The 13,145-nt window shown below is 32.9% G+C and overlaps 1 protein-coding gene and 1 long non-coding RNA gene across 11 annotated transcripts in view; both read left to right on the forward strand.

The window, feature by feature from the left end:
• Positions 1–6,242, forward strand: part of LOC105326140 (MORN repeat-containing protein 1) — a 21,821-nt gene extending 15,579 nt beyond the window's left edge. For 5 of the 10 annotated variants that reach the window (XM_034482377.2, XM_034482375.2, XM_034482364.2 and 2 more), the window contains 5 exons: positions 310–375; positions 1,966–2,022; positions 2,354–2,477; positions 2,980–2,991; positions 5,557–6,242. In XM_034482377.2, coding sequence (XP_034338268.2) covers positions 310–375; positions 1,966–2,022; positions 2,354–2,477; positions 2,980–2,991; positions 5,557–5,638 — 341 coding nt within the window. In that variant the 3' untranslated portion in view covers positions 5,639–6,242. Of the gene's footprint in view, positions 1–309; positions 376–1,965; positions 2,023–2,353; positions 2,478–2,979; positions 2,992–4,459; positions 4,494–5,556 lie in introns of all 10 variants that reach the window. The other 5 variants (XM_034482368.2, XM_034482372.2, XM_034482369.2 and 2 more) reach the window with 4 other exon arrangements.
• A 1,256-nt stretch (positions 6,243–7,498) lies between these two features.
• On the forward strand, positions 7,499–9,323 carry LOC105326202 (uncharacterized). Its single transcript, XR_010711602.1, has 3 exons — positions 7,499–7,513; positions 8,537–8,677; positions 8,984–9,323. It is a non-coding gene; the product is annotated as an uncharacterized lncRNA (long non-coding RNA).
• Positions 9,324–13,145: the final 3,822 nt, after the last annotated feature.

The following is a 13,145-nucleotide window of genomic DNA, read 5'->3' on the forward strand; positions in this document are numbered from 1 at the left end:
ATGTACCGGTAACTATCTATTTCTTGTGTCAAAAAAAGTTTAAAATGAAGCTGGTTTCAAGCAAAATAAACATCGTAGTCTTATTGACTCAAAAGCCATGATTTCATAGAGCCATGGCTGAGTGGCCTAAAATGAAATCATAAGACAGGCCAGTACGTCACATCGCTGTTTGACACAACTACCCAAAGTCCAAGTTCTTGTTAAAATGGCTCTATAATATAAAATGATAACAAATTAAAAGGTTCAAATGTTCCTACTAATTCTTGAACTAAGCCTGATCTGAACAAGATATTTGTTCTTGCCTCGTAGCTGATATCAGAGAGCAGGGTAGCCGGAGACGATCATCCATCAAGAACACGACCCACTCGTCAATGTGTAAGGCGTGGCTAAACACCTGATGATCCCTCTCACTCCCTAAATAACACTCAGAGACTTATATTGTACCTCCTGGATTTATATTTACACACAGTTGTTACAAGTTAACTAATATTGACATGTAAAAGGGTAAAAATAAGGCCAGAATAAAGGAGAAATTATTGTGCAGAGTGAAACAAATTTATTTTGTCTGAGCACAAATTTTTACACAATATTTGTATAGGCATGCCATATCGTGGGAAATATTTTTGTACCAATCAGACGTCAACTTCCTGTTAAATGACGACTTTGTTTATTTTTAGCAAAAATTTTCAAACAGATTTTTGTCAAAGAATTCTCAGCAACTGTTTATTGCAGATGCTTGAAATTTTTACACAGTATTTGTATAGGCATGCCATATTGTGGGATATATTTTTGTACCAATCAGACGTCAACTTCCTGTTAAATGACGACTTTGTTTATTTTTAGCCAAAATTTTCAAACAAAATTTTGTCAAAGAATTCTCAGCAACTGTTTATCGCAGATGCTTGAAATTTTAACACGGTATTTGTATAGGCATGCTATATCGTGGGATATATTTTTGTACCAATCGGGCGTCAACTTCCTTTTTAATGAGTACTTTGTTTATTTTTAGCCAAAATTTTCAAACAAATTTCGTCAAAGATTTCTCAGCAACTATTTATCGCAGATGCTTGAAATTTTAACACACTATTTGTTTTGGCATGCTATATCGTGGGATATATTTTTGTATCAATCGGACGTCGACTTCCTGTTAAATGAGTACTTTGTTTATTTTAGCCAAAATTTTCAAACAAATTTTTCCTCAAAGATTTCTCAGCAGCTATTTATCGCAGACGCTTGAAATTTTAACACAATATTTGTTTAGGCATGCCATATTGTGGGATATATTTCTGTACCAATCGGATGCCAGCTTTCTGTAAATGTCGACTTTGCGTATTTTGCATATTCACATCAGAGCGGGGGTATCACTAGTGAGCATTGGCTCACAGATATCTTGTTTATTATAGTGAATTTCTTTCATATTATAGTTGTACAACTATGGTATGAATGTATTGATGTAGTAAGATGAAGTAAATCTGAATGCCCCACAAATGAACGTCCATGTATGCTGGACTGAGTTAGTCTGGCTCAGAATAAGGATAGACAAGTTTAAAAATGTAACAGTCAAACTACAAAGAACTTATCATGTAATTGCATTCTTACAAGTTTGTTCAGTTATTTTTTTTTAAAATTAGAATGTTGAAAATATCCTTCACTTTATTATTATTATTATGTGCAATCTGTAATGTCAAAATGTTACATGTTAATCCTCACAAACTAAATTCACATGAATGGATTCCAAACCTCCTGCATATAATTCACCAGAATGGTTAATTAGCATGATTGTTCTATTTTATACTAGATTATTAATTTTTATTTCCAAAAAATCCACATTGTCATAACATCCATTCTTTGTCATCCTAAAACTTTTGTTGAGGTGAAAATATGTTTTATACAATTAAAATTGGTAAAACTATCTAACGTTTTGTATTTCAAATTGTTTATCATTGTTCTTAAATTTTATTGCAGTTGATAAGTTTCGGATGAAAAAACAAAAAGCTCTTGAAGAAAAATTTGCCAAACTTGGTAAGTATTTTCCATATTGATAAACAGTATCTTAAAATTTCAAAGCAGGTTGTTTATTGCTGCTTACAGATCATGCCAACTAAAAGCTGAAACATCACAGGTACAGTAACTGAGTCTATTTTGATTAGAATATATGTGGTGCCATTGCAACTTACTATCAATCAAAGAATCATTATTGTATTAGACAAGCAGCTTTGCTAAGGTCACTTGTGTGAAGAATGACACATCTTTTCCAAAATTTACTAAAAATTTCTCATTTTACTCCTGAGTATCAGTATTTCTTCATGTAAAGGATCAAGATGAACCATACAACATGAAATTATAATTTCAGGGGAGTACGTTCTTATAGTGGAGGACGTCACAAACCCGCCATTCATGAACAGACGACTAGAGCCAGACTTTTTATTAATGAAACTAAAGCAACCACCCAAGGAATTCAAACGAGAAAGCAAAAAGTAAGTCAATTCTGTCTCTTTTTGATTCTTTATGGTTGACTTATTAACTGCTAGTATTGAGAAACTAAGCATTAACCAGAGTTATTCTATGACAGGTGTTGGCAATATGCAAATATCGTAAATGAACAGCAATAAAAAATTAAATAGATTTTACACAAAAAATTGTAAAAGCTAAAGAAAAATGTTGCAGAACCGGTAACTGTAATATTCACTGAATTGTCTGCACCTTTGGTTCATCAGCCTCTCACATTGCGCAGTATTTTCAGAGCAATGTCTAAAACATTTGATGCCTTTGACATTTCCTGTTTACTGTCAGTATTGGGCAGGCTGTAACTATCTTACGTGAAAAGTTTATTAAGTATCCTCTAAATAAGAGAGGCATATTGATAGAATTGTATTTTTAATACGAAGTCTTTTGTTTAAGTTTGAAAGCAAACCAAAATCATTCATAATCTTTGTGTAACAATAAATCTATGCATCTGCACATTGATTTCTTTCAAAGGGATCATCCAGGGTAAATATCGCCCACAATTATCACTGCTTCTACTGGTTTCCACAAAATGGCTTCCATTATGTACTTGTTTAGTTGCTATATGCTTGATTATGTCTCAGCTTTTTGATCTCTTTTGTTCTTAATGTGACTTATGTTGACAGCTGTAACAGTTCTTCCAATTCATCGTCTGAATCTGACGAGGGGTAACAGGTTGTTATGTGTGACTTAGAGCAATCAGAGTGTGATGATATAAGTGATATCTACAGTGCTGTAGCTCATAGAGAGAGTCCTTGTGACATACTTACTTAGCCAACCCAAGGTTTATCCTTATTAGATTCTATATTGTAAAGCAACACTTAGTTATTTAATCTTCTAACATGGAAACAAAGATACATATTATTGCTCACATGATAAATTATTATAAAAGATGTGCTAATACATACACTATCAATGATAGCACTATATGAGATTGCTCAGTTTTCAGGAATGTATTATCTGGGATATCATGCTGAGATCTCTCTATGTATATGAATGTATTATCTGTAATATCATGCTGAGATATCTCAGTGTACAGAAATGTATTATCTGTGATATCATGTTCCGATATCCCAAGGTACAGGAATGTATTAACTGTGATATCATACTGAGATATCTCAGTATACATGAATGTATTATCTGTGATATTATGTTGAGATATCTCAGTGTATTTGAATGTATTATCTGTGATATCATGCTGAGATATTTCAGTATACATGAATGTATTATCTGTGATATCATACTGAGATTTCTCACAATACAGGAATATATTATTTGTGATATCATACTGATATATCTTAGTGTACAGGAGTGAATTATCTGTGATATCATTCTGAGATATCTCAGTATACATGAATGTATTATTTGTTATATCATACTGAGATATCTCAGTATACATGAATGTATTATCTGTGATATCATACTGATATATCTTAGTGTACAGGAATGTATTATCTGTGATATCATACTGGGATATCTCAGTATACATGAATGTATTATCTGTGATATCATGCTGAGATATCTCAGTATACATAAATGTATTATCTGTGATATCATACTGAGATATATCAGTGTATAAGAATGTTTTACATGTATTTATAAGTGATACTGAGATATCTAACTGTACATGTATGTTTACTATCTGTAACACCAAGATATCTAATACAAAGGTATGTATCAGTGACATCTTTGATATCGAGATATCTATATATATATGTACAGTCGTATTAGTACCATTTCTGATACAGAGATATTTAGGTATACAGGTGATATAGGACCAACTGAGATACTGTAATATCTAACTGTACAGGTAAGTTAGAACCACATGTGAAACAAGAGATTAGCAGGTGTGTTAGTACCATCTATGAAACTTAGATATATCTAAATGTACTGCTGTGTTTAAGGCCTGCTTGTGTGGAAACTCTTGGTGTTGATAACTGATTTATTCCTACAGGTCCAGAAAATAGATTCATTCCCTTCCCTCTGTGGTAATCTACTGTAGACAAGCATCAGAATTATAGAATAGCACAGGCAAACATAGATGATTTTCTATATAGAATGTTATTTTTTCACATATTCTTACTCCATTGTCAATTTCAAGTGCAGAAAATATAGGAGACAGACTTATTTATATATGCTTGACATATTCAAAATTACTTATGTACAATATGATTATTTTTCTTTTTACTATGGACACTTTAATATACATTTTTTTATGCATGTACCGGTATATATGCTTTAAATCTATTATCTTATCTGTACACCTTAAACATTGCAATTGCAGGTTTTTTAGAAAAACAATTATCTTTTATGTATTTTATTAGCATATTTTAAAATAAACTCATCATATTTTGTTACATAAACATTTATTTATTAGCTGTAATGTTAAACACTCTTATAGCCAAGTGTCAGGCCTAAGAAATTTGATTCATTATAAATATGATTTGTTAAAACCAGTCTATTCATTATAAGTTTCAAGTCAAGGAAACGAGACTTAGTTTGCTTTAAGCATGAATTCATTATAGATGTGTTCATGGTAACCATGTTCTACTGTTCCTCGGGTTCTGTTGATAACAGAGAGATATAGAGTGTAGATCTTTTCACAGAGCAGTCCTTGTAATGTAGTCTTCCGTGTCAATTTGTTGTGTCTCAGCTTTGTTCCTGCCTCCAGCAGCATACACATTAAAGTTTTCTTTTCAATTAGAACATTTATGATGTCAACAAATAGCAATAGAGCAAGTACATTTCTTAATACACCTTTTACATGTTTTTGTTTTATAGAAAGGAATCTTCATTAGGCAGCAATTTAAGACACTGATATTTTTTTTCATTGTATTCTTTACTTTCATTTTGATTTTTTTATTAATAGAACAAAGATTCTATGAGGAGATCTGTTATATAACATTGTTTTTTATAAGGAAAAAAAACTTTATATGTATTTGAATGTACGTGTACCAAAATTAATCATGCTAACATAAACTCTTGATAGCATAAAGAAAATTAAAAAGCTATTATGTATATAATAAATGACAATCCTATCTCTGATTACAGGTGGGATACATCTTCACACATCAAGGCATCCATGAGAGTCAAAGAAGACGAGATACTCAGTAAAAAACATCTCAAAGATTAACAACACCTCCCCTTTAGTCAGTCTCAGCCATAACAACATCTCCTCCATGAAATCAGGAAACCAACATGCCATCCAAGAATTGTTTATCAATTTTAATGAATATACTGAATTTGAATGAGTATGATTTGAGTATATTATATACTGACTGCAAAATGAAATTTCTAGTAACATTTACAAAATGGATGTTGAAAAAATATTAATAGTAATTTATTTGTTAGTCATGTACGTTTTATTATATATGTCTTTCATCTTTGAGATTACTTACTTGTTTAGAAGTGCATCTTTTTCTTTCTATGGTGTATTTTTTCAATTTGTACTGTAAACTGTTTAGTAAACCTGCGAGGAGTACGAATGTGAGAGAGGAGAGAAAGTTGGGGGGTTTATCCAATGTCGAGTCAATATTTTACAATGTTCTGCAGCATTAGTAGAAACTGTAATTTGTGATTACATTGTTATTACAGTTGGACACAGTTTGATTACATTGTGATTACAGTGTGCCAAATGCCTGTCCACACCATTCCATGTATGTTGTTGATTCAATCTTTATTTATATACTGTAAATTTAAGACTATTTTATTATATATTAAAATAATGACAAAGTCCATTACATTTGTTGTATATCAGTTCACTTCTCCACATGCTGTGCCACATTTATTACCTAGATATCATTACACAAAGCCCCAAATGCTTAATGCAAAAATATTCCACGTCCCATTACAACTGTATTACACAAATCCCTGTGCTATGCCACACTGTCCCACAAGCTATATCACAAAAGCACTGACCATATGCTGTCACAAAAAATGTAATTAAACATAACGTTTCCTCGCGTTGTCTGTGATATACGAAACTTGCTAGTTCCATCTCAAAGGAAAATAATTTTATTGCATGAAACCCTAATTTCCTACTTGTATTGCGTTTAAACAAGTTAAACACAATCCTTTGTGTTTAGTCACAAACATCTTCGCTGGTCAATAGTGTATGACCCACTCCGCTCCTCTACAACAGCAGAGAGGACCGTAACCCCTTGGCTAGCGAAGATGGACCACAATGTACTTTGCATTTAAAACGAAATAAGTATTGCGTGTATGGTAACAGTATAACTAAGATTAATTGAATAGTTTTCATGGATCTAAACTATATGTCTTTAAAACTTATTATGAGTGACATTAACCAAATTCAGAATGCCGTATATATAGTTAATTGAATGAATTTATTACACTTTACACATTTCTGAAAGTTATACATTCTTTACAAAAGTCAAGAAAAATTCTCGCAACACGTACGGTAAATTATGATTCTTTCTTTTTTTCGGGGGGGGGGGGGAGAGAGAGAGTTAAAGAATGAGACAGCTAATGCAACTTATTACAAACGATTTGTAGGAAAATAATTTGTGATTTAAACATATTTTTATTTCATGAACATTTACAAAATCTTCAAACACAAGTTCTAACAACTAACGAGGTTCTTACCGTGTATAACATTTACATATATAATCATTTACAACTGTCTGTGTAATAGTTTAGAATTGAAAGTACATAGAAGTGCCTGGCAATAAATGGGGAAATATGGCGTGTAAATGCCAATATTTACATCTACCAAGTATTATTCCCTCTATTTCTTACGGAAACTTATAGTTAATTCATAGCTCTATAGAAACAACCAGACTGGAATCTTCACGCCCCGTTTATCGATTGGTCGAAATCTACAGCGGCTGAAACAGACAGGACTGATAGTGGCACGCCCTGTTTATTGATTGGTCGAAGCCTTCAGCAACCCACGAAAAATCACGAACTGCACGAAATAATCATGATGTTGTCAGACTCCAAGTCTACAGGAAACGATTTGGCTGTTTCTTTTAGCTAACGTACTTATGTATATTTGTATTTGTATATACGTTAACAGTAATTTAGTGAATTTTACTTACTTAGCATGATCAATTTAAGAATTAGTTAAAAGATATATGTTAATATAAACAATAGAATGCTTTCTTTGATGATTCATGCGGGTTATGAAGGTAGCAGTCAGTGCAGAAAATATTTACACAACCCGCTAACGCGGGTTATTTATTTTTTCTTCAATGTCGCTACCTTCATATCCTGAATGAATCCCCAAAGAAAGCATTTTATTGCTCAAATATGTGGACGGATAAGATATATACTGAAATATAAAAATATCTAAGATTTATGTAAAAAATCGTTCTAAAAGGGCCATCGATTCGTAACCCTTATAATATGTTTAATTCTGAATATGGGGATTTAAACTCAGGCACGTAGCACCCCCCGCCCCCCCCCCCCCACACACACACTTTTTTCTCGCAGCAAATAAACAATAGTTTTTAAATTTACATATGAAAAAGTAAATTAACCCCTCCAGTTTTTGGGGGACCATGTTAAAGATTTGATCGATGTAATATGAAGTTATAGACCTGTACGCTATCCCCCCCCCCTCCCCAGAAACACGGATTAGAATTTTCATGATTTTGAGAATGTCTTTTTTTTTATTTTGCTTATCGGGAGTTTTTTGATGAGTCCCCCCCCCCCTCCCCATTTAAAAAACGCCGCTACGTGCTTGAAACTGGTGTATGCGTTGTAATTTCTTTTTCAACTTCAATGCTTTTTATTTCATAGAGTAGATCTGAGTCACATTCTAAATAAAGTCTAATGGAAAACGCACCGATGATGATCTTCCTTTTAAGATACGACGCACCATTTACACTAAACGTGTCTGACCAAATTACTTTCATATTCATATTCATATCTTTATTATTTGTACTAAATCAATTTCTAGTAAATAATATTTGATCAGGAAGGGCTTGAAAGGGGGACTAGGAAAGATATTACCCTAAAACACATACAAATAGTAATTAAAAAGTTTCTCCATCTCTGTTGTTTTTAGATGCATCTGGCAAGATACCACACTGAATCCCTATCATTTTATATCTCGGTTTAATTAAGCGTATCTTCGACACAGAACTGCAAAGAAATCCATTTTGTTTCTGCAAGCCTCCCAGCTAACGGACGGAGATTCTTTACCATGGTAAGTAAAAGTTTGCTGTTAAAGTGCTGTTTCTTTTTTCTAAAATTTGTTTTATAAACTTTTGGATTTCAAGTTAAGTGTAAAAAACTTGAATATTGTGTCAGAGACGCTTGCTTAAGCTTATAATAAAATAAATGAGCTTTTTGGATGCGAAAAAGATGCTTCCGATGCATGAAACTAATCCAAATTATCTTAAAACTAAATTCGATTAAATAAAAAACAATAGCCGCATTTATCTAGCGTCTTTTGTGTTTATATGAATGATGATTTGTGACATTTACAAGTATAAGCTATGCTATTCTGTAGAAGTCGATTATGCTCTTGGCCCTGCTTCTGATGGCTGCTATGAGCGGCGTTGAGGGAAGATATAAAGGTCTGGCCTGCTACAAATGTGATTACATCATGAGTTTCTGCACCTTCCGCTGTCGTCATCAGCCCAGCGTGGCCCACAGTTACTATTGTAACGACTTCTGTGACCGCAGGAACGAGCGGTGTTACCTCGAGTGTGTGGAGGACCGCTACGGACACGCCTCCTGAGGGCCGCCATCAACAGTCGAGTGACGTCATTATGCTAAAAGTCGAACAGAGCAAGATGTTGGTGTCTTGAGTGACATTAATGTACAAGTGATAAAACGTCTGTATATCATCTCTATTTGCTTTTTCTTTCAAACCCTCTTCACTATTTATATCCGGTACCCCATGAAAAGTGACCACAATAAAATTGGGTACATATGTAGATTAATTTGTACCATTCGACTGATTCATCGAATGAATATGAATCATTATGGGTATTTCTAATTTCCAGATGTTTGATTAATGTGTATTGAAGTATACATTAAGGTTAATTGGAAAACCTTTTTCAAAGAAGAAGGGTTAATAAGGCGTGTGAAATGACTACATAAGGATGAATAAGATGCTAACAAATTAAAATATCAATAAATCTGATTAATTTATTTCAAAATGGTTTAAATCAATGTATTTTTTTAAAATATAACATTGATTTGTAACCCTTAAATATGTTTAATACTTGGAATATGTTGATTTAAACTGGCGTAATATGCATATCAAAATCTCCAAATGGTGTAATTTTTAAAGAACTTCAATGCCTTTTCTTTTATAGAGTGAGTCTATGCTCCATATATTTTTGTCATTATAGCATTGAATCATGATTTTTTTTAAGTAAACAGTCTCATAACTGCAGCGGTGTGTGCATACAAACTGAGTAACGCGCGTTAGCGCCTTATGAAAATTTGTATGCAAACATCGCTGCAGTTATGAGACTGTATACTTCAAAAAATCATGATTTAATGCTTATATTTACATTATTTTAACTTCATGCCTAAGGGTAAGTTCATATTAATGGAAGAACCACAGTAACCGCCGCAAGCATGAACTTTGATTTTAGCTAGCGACGTTGCAGTTAACAGCGTTCAACGTTTGTGACGTCATAATAAAACTCGTAATTTTAACCTTTGGTTTGGGGCAGTTTACGCTTTATAAACCGCGAAGCGGTTTATAAAAAAGCGTAAACTGTTTCAAACCATTTTATTTCGTATGTAAAACTTAAAAAATATTGAATTCATTGCTTATAATTTAATTTTTTTTACTCTTTATTGTAGATGAAAACGGTCATTTGACCTTTAAAATGACGTAAAATTGTACAAAATTCAAACGTAACGTCAGGCGTATTGATACGTTTTTGACGTTAGCCTTACTATGACGTAGGCAACATTCTTTATACGATAAAAAATATTTTTTTCGCCAGTCAGAAAGCGCGTTACAACCAGAATATAGTGTTATATTTACATTCCAAATATTTTTTGCATGTAAAGTGTGTGAAAAGAAACTGCAGTTATAAGACTATATTTACATTCTACTGTGTTTTTCCATTAAATTCTGTGATCTTCAAATGCCTCTAAATGCAACAAGTAGTCAAAGGTCAATTTGTATGCACACACAGCGGCAGTTATTTAAGAGTGTATACTTCAAAAAATCATGATTCAATGCTATAGTAACACACACAGGGTACTCAAAGGTTAGAATGACTAGTTTTATTATGACGTCACAAACGTTAAACGCTGTAAAATGCAACGTCACAAGCGAGAATCAAAGTTCACGCTTGTGGCTGTTACAGTGGCTCTTCCATTAATTTTAACTTACCCTTAGGATAAAACAGAAATGTTGACGTAAAAATCACATTTTGAGACAAGAAAAGAAGTTTAAAAAAATGTAAATATAAGCATTAAATCATTATTTTTTTAAAGATATAGTCTCATAACTGCAGCAGTGTGTGCATACAAATTTTCATAACGCGCTAGCGCGCTTTATTCAATTTGTATGCACACATCGCTGCAGTTATGAGACTATATCTTTAAAAAAATAATGATTCAATGCTTAAATAACTGCCGTAGCTTTCAACACACATGACAACCAAAAAATATGTGGAATGTAAATATAGTTTAAATAAGGTCTAAAGGAAAAATGGTAAAACAGACCTATTGAGATTTTCAATCAATAGGTGGGGAGATGACCCACAACACAAAAATATCATTTTGTATCATTACTGTTGAACGCTTAAGAAAATATTAGTTCGTAAATTCGTCGCATATAGCATTTAAAGCAATTTAAAACAATTCACCAGTAAGGCATTTTTAATAGGCAACCAAAATTTGAGTGTCATTCGTTGAGTTTTAAGCGAGTTAAAAAGCTTACAATTCTTTGCTATGTAAACAAAGCTGTTGTTTACGTATATTTTGAATGCTGAACTGAAAATTCCAGTTTTAGACCTAAAATGAATGTGTTAAAAGTTAGGAACTGTTTTTATGCTTAAAATGGAAAGAAAAAAAGAAATCAGCTTGTAAAAGATTTTTTACTGGTTTATTGAACCTATGTAAACAAAAACAGGGCACGAGCCTTGTTTACATGCCAAAGAATTGTGAGCATTGTATCTTGTTTATAACTCGACGACTGACTCTCAAATTTCATTTGATCATTAGAAATGCATTCCTAAAGCATTGTAAATAATAAAAAAAATAATAGAATTTGACCAAAATCGTGACCATGCCCCTTTAAACAACGAATTTTGTTGTGACTGAAATGGCTAAGTGGTTAGAGCACTGGAAATGAGGTAAAAAATTCTCCCAACACGTAAGTAATAACGCCCCCCCCCTCCACACACACTTTTTTTTTGCAAAATTAGACATAACTATCAGGCACGTAGCATCAGGGAAGGGCCAGCCCTTCACCTTTACTTTTTCTCGCAGCAAACATTAATTTTGTTAGAAATTACATATAAATAATGGAAGTATATCATGAAGTTGCCCCCCTCCCTCATTGGTTTGGGAGTATATGTAAGGAAATTATGAGTTATATTGAAGATTTAAGTTGTAGGTATACTACAACCACCCCCACCCCACCCCACGGTTACATGTTGTAAGAATTTCGTGATTTTGGGAAGTTCCTTTTTGAAAGGTCTAGCCCCCCCCCCCCCCCCCCCACACACACTTTTAATTTGCTTCCGACGCCACTGTATTTAAAACTGAATATGCTAGTAGTTATAAATTGTGCTTTTGCAAGGATATGAAGGATGAAAACAAACAAATTTATATACATGCATGTACAGTACATGAATGTATGCGGAAATTGTTTACGTGTGTCGTGCAACAGTGAAGGGACTGTGAAAAGTTTATAGTGTGAAAACCCAAGATTTATAATCCTGGAAATCCCTGACGAAGAGAGGGCGCAGTACGAGTTATAGCCCGTCACTTGACACCCTCTTCACGAATTAATGATCAGTTTTAAATATGTTTTCCAAGTTAACATTTTAAGTACGGTATTTTGGATATATACGAGTAAGTAAACCTTTTTCATTCAGTACGAAGGATTTAGTCAGTTTTATTCGAAAAATGAAATAAACTTTAGGCCCCAAGTAATGGACATATCATTGTTTGTGAAATTCCACCATTTAGAATTATATGTCACATTTTTAAATATAATTATGCTTTGATTATATATTGCTTCCAAAATATTTTTAAAATTATTTATATGCTCATGCGTAATTTAACAAAGATAAACACAATATTCAGTTGATTTATACAGGTACTAATATATATGCACTATATAATATACATACTTATTTAATTTAAGAAAGGTTATTGCCTAGGACACGGTATGCATGTAAATCAAATCATCACATTGAAATAATTTATGTTTGATACGAGCAACCTGATAGAAGAATCCAAATCAGTTACTGTAGCCACGCCCTTGGATCCACACGTGCATTTTTCTCTGATAAAATCAATATCCGGCAAAGTACCGGGCACCTGTTTATTAGTAAGCAAATGTAGTCCTTTTCATCAGAACGTTATTGAAATGTTTAATTTTAGCTTAGTTTTGGTTTTATATAGCAAATAAAGGCATGTTAGCGGAAAAAGGTGGCTTTATGATTCACAGAGAGAGTGCATGACAC

The sequence above is a fragment of the Magallana gigas genome, chromosome 3 (genome assembly GCF_963853765.1).
Source record: "Magallana gigas chromosome 3, xbMagGiga1.1, whole genome shotgun sequence".
Taxonomy (NCBI): Eukaryota; Metazoa; Mollusca; class Bivalvia; order Ostreida; family Ostreidae; genus Magallana; species Magallana gigas.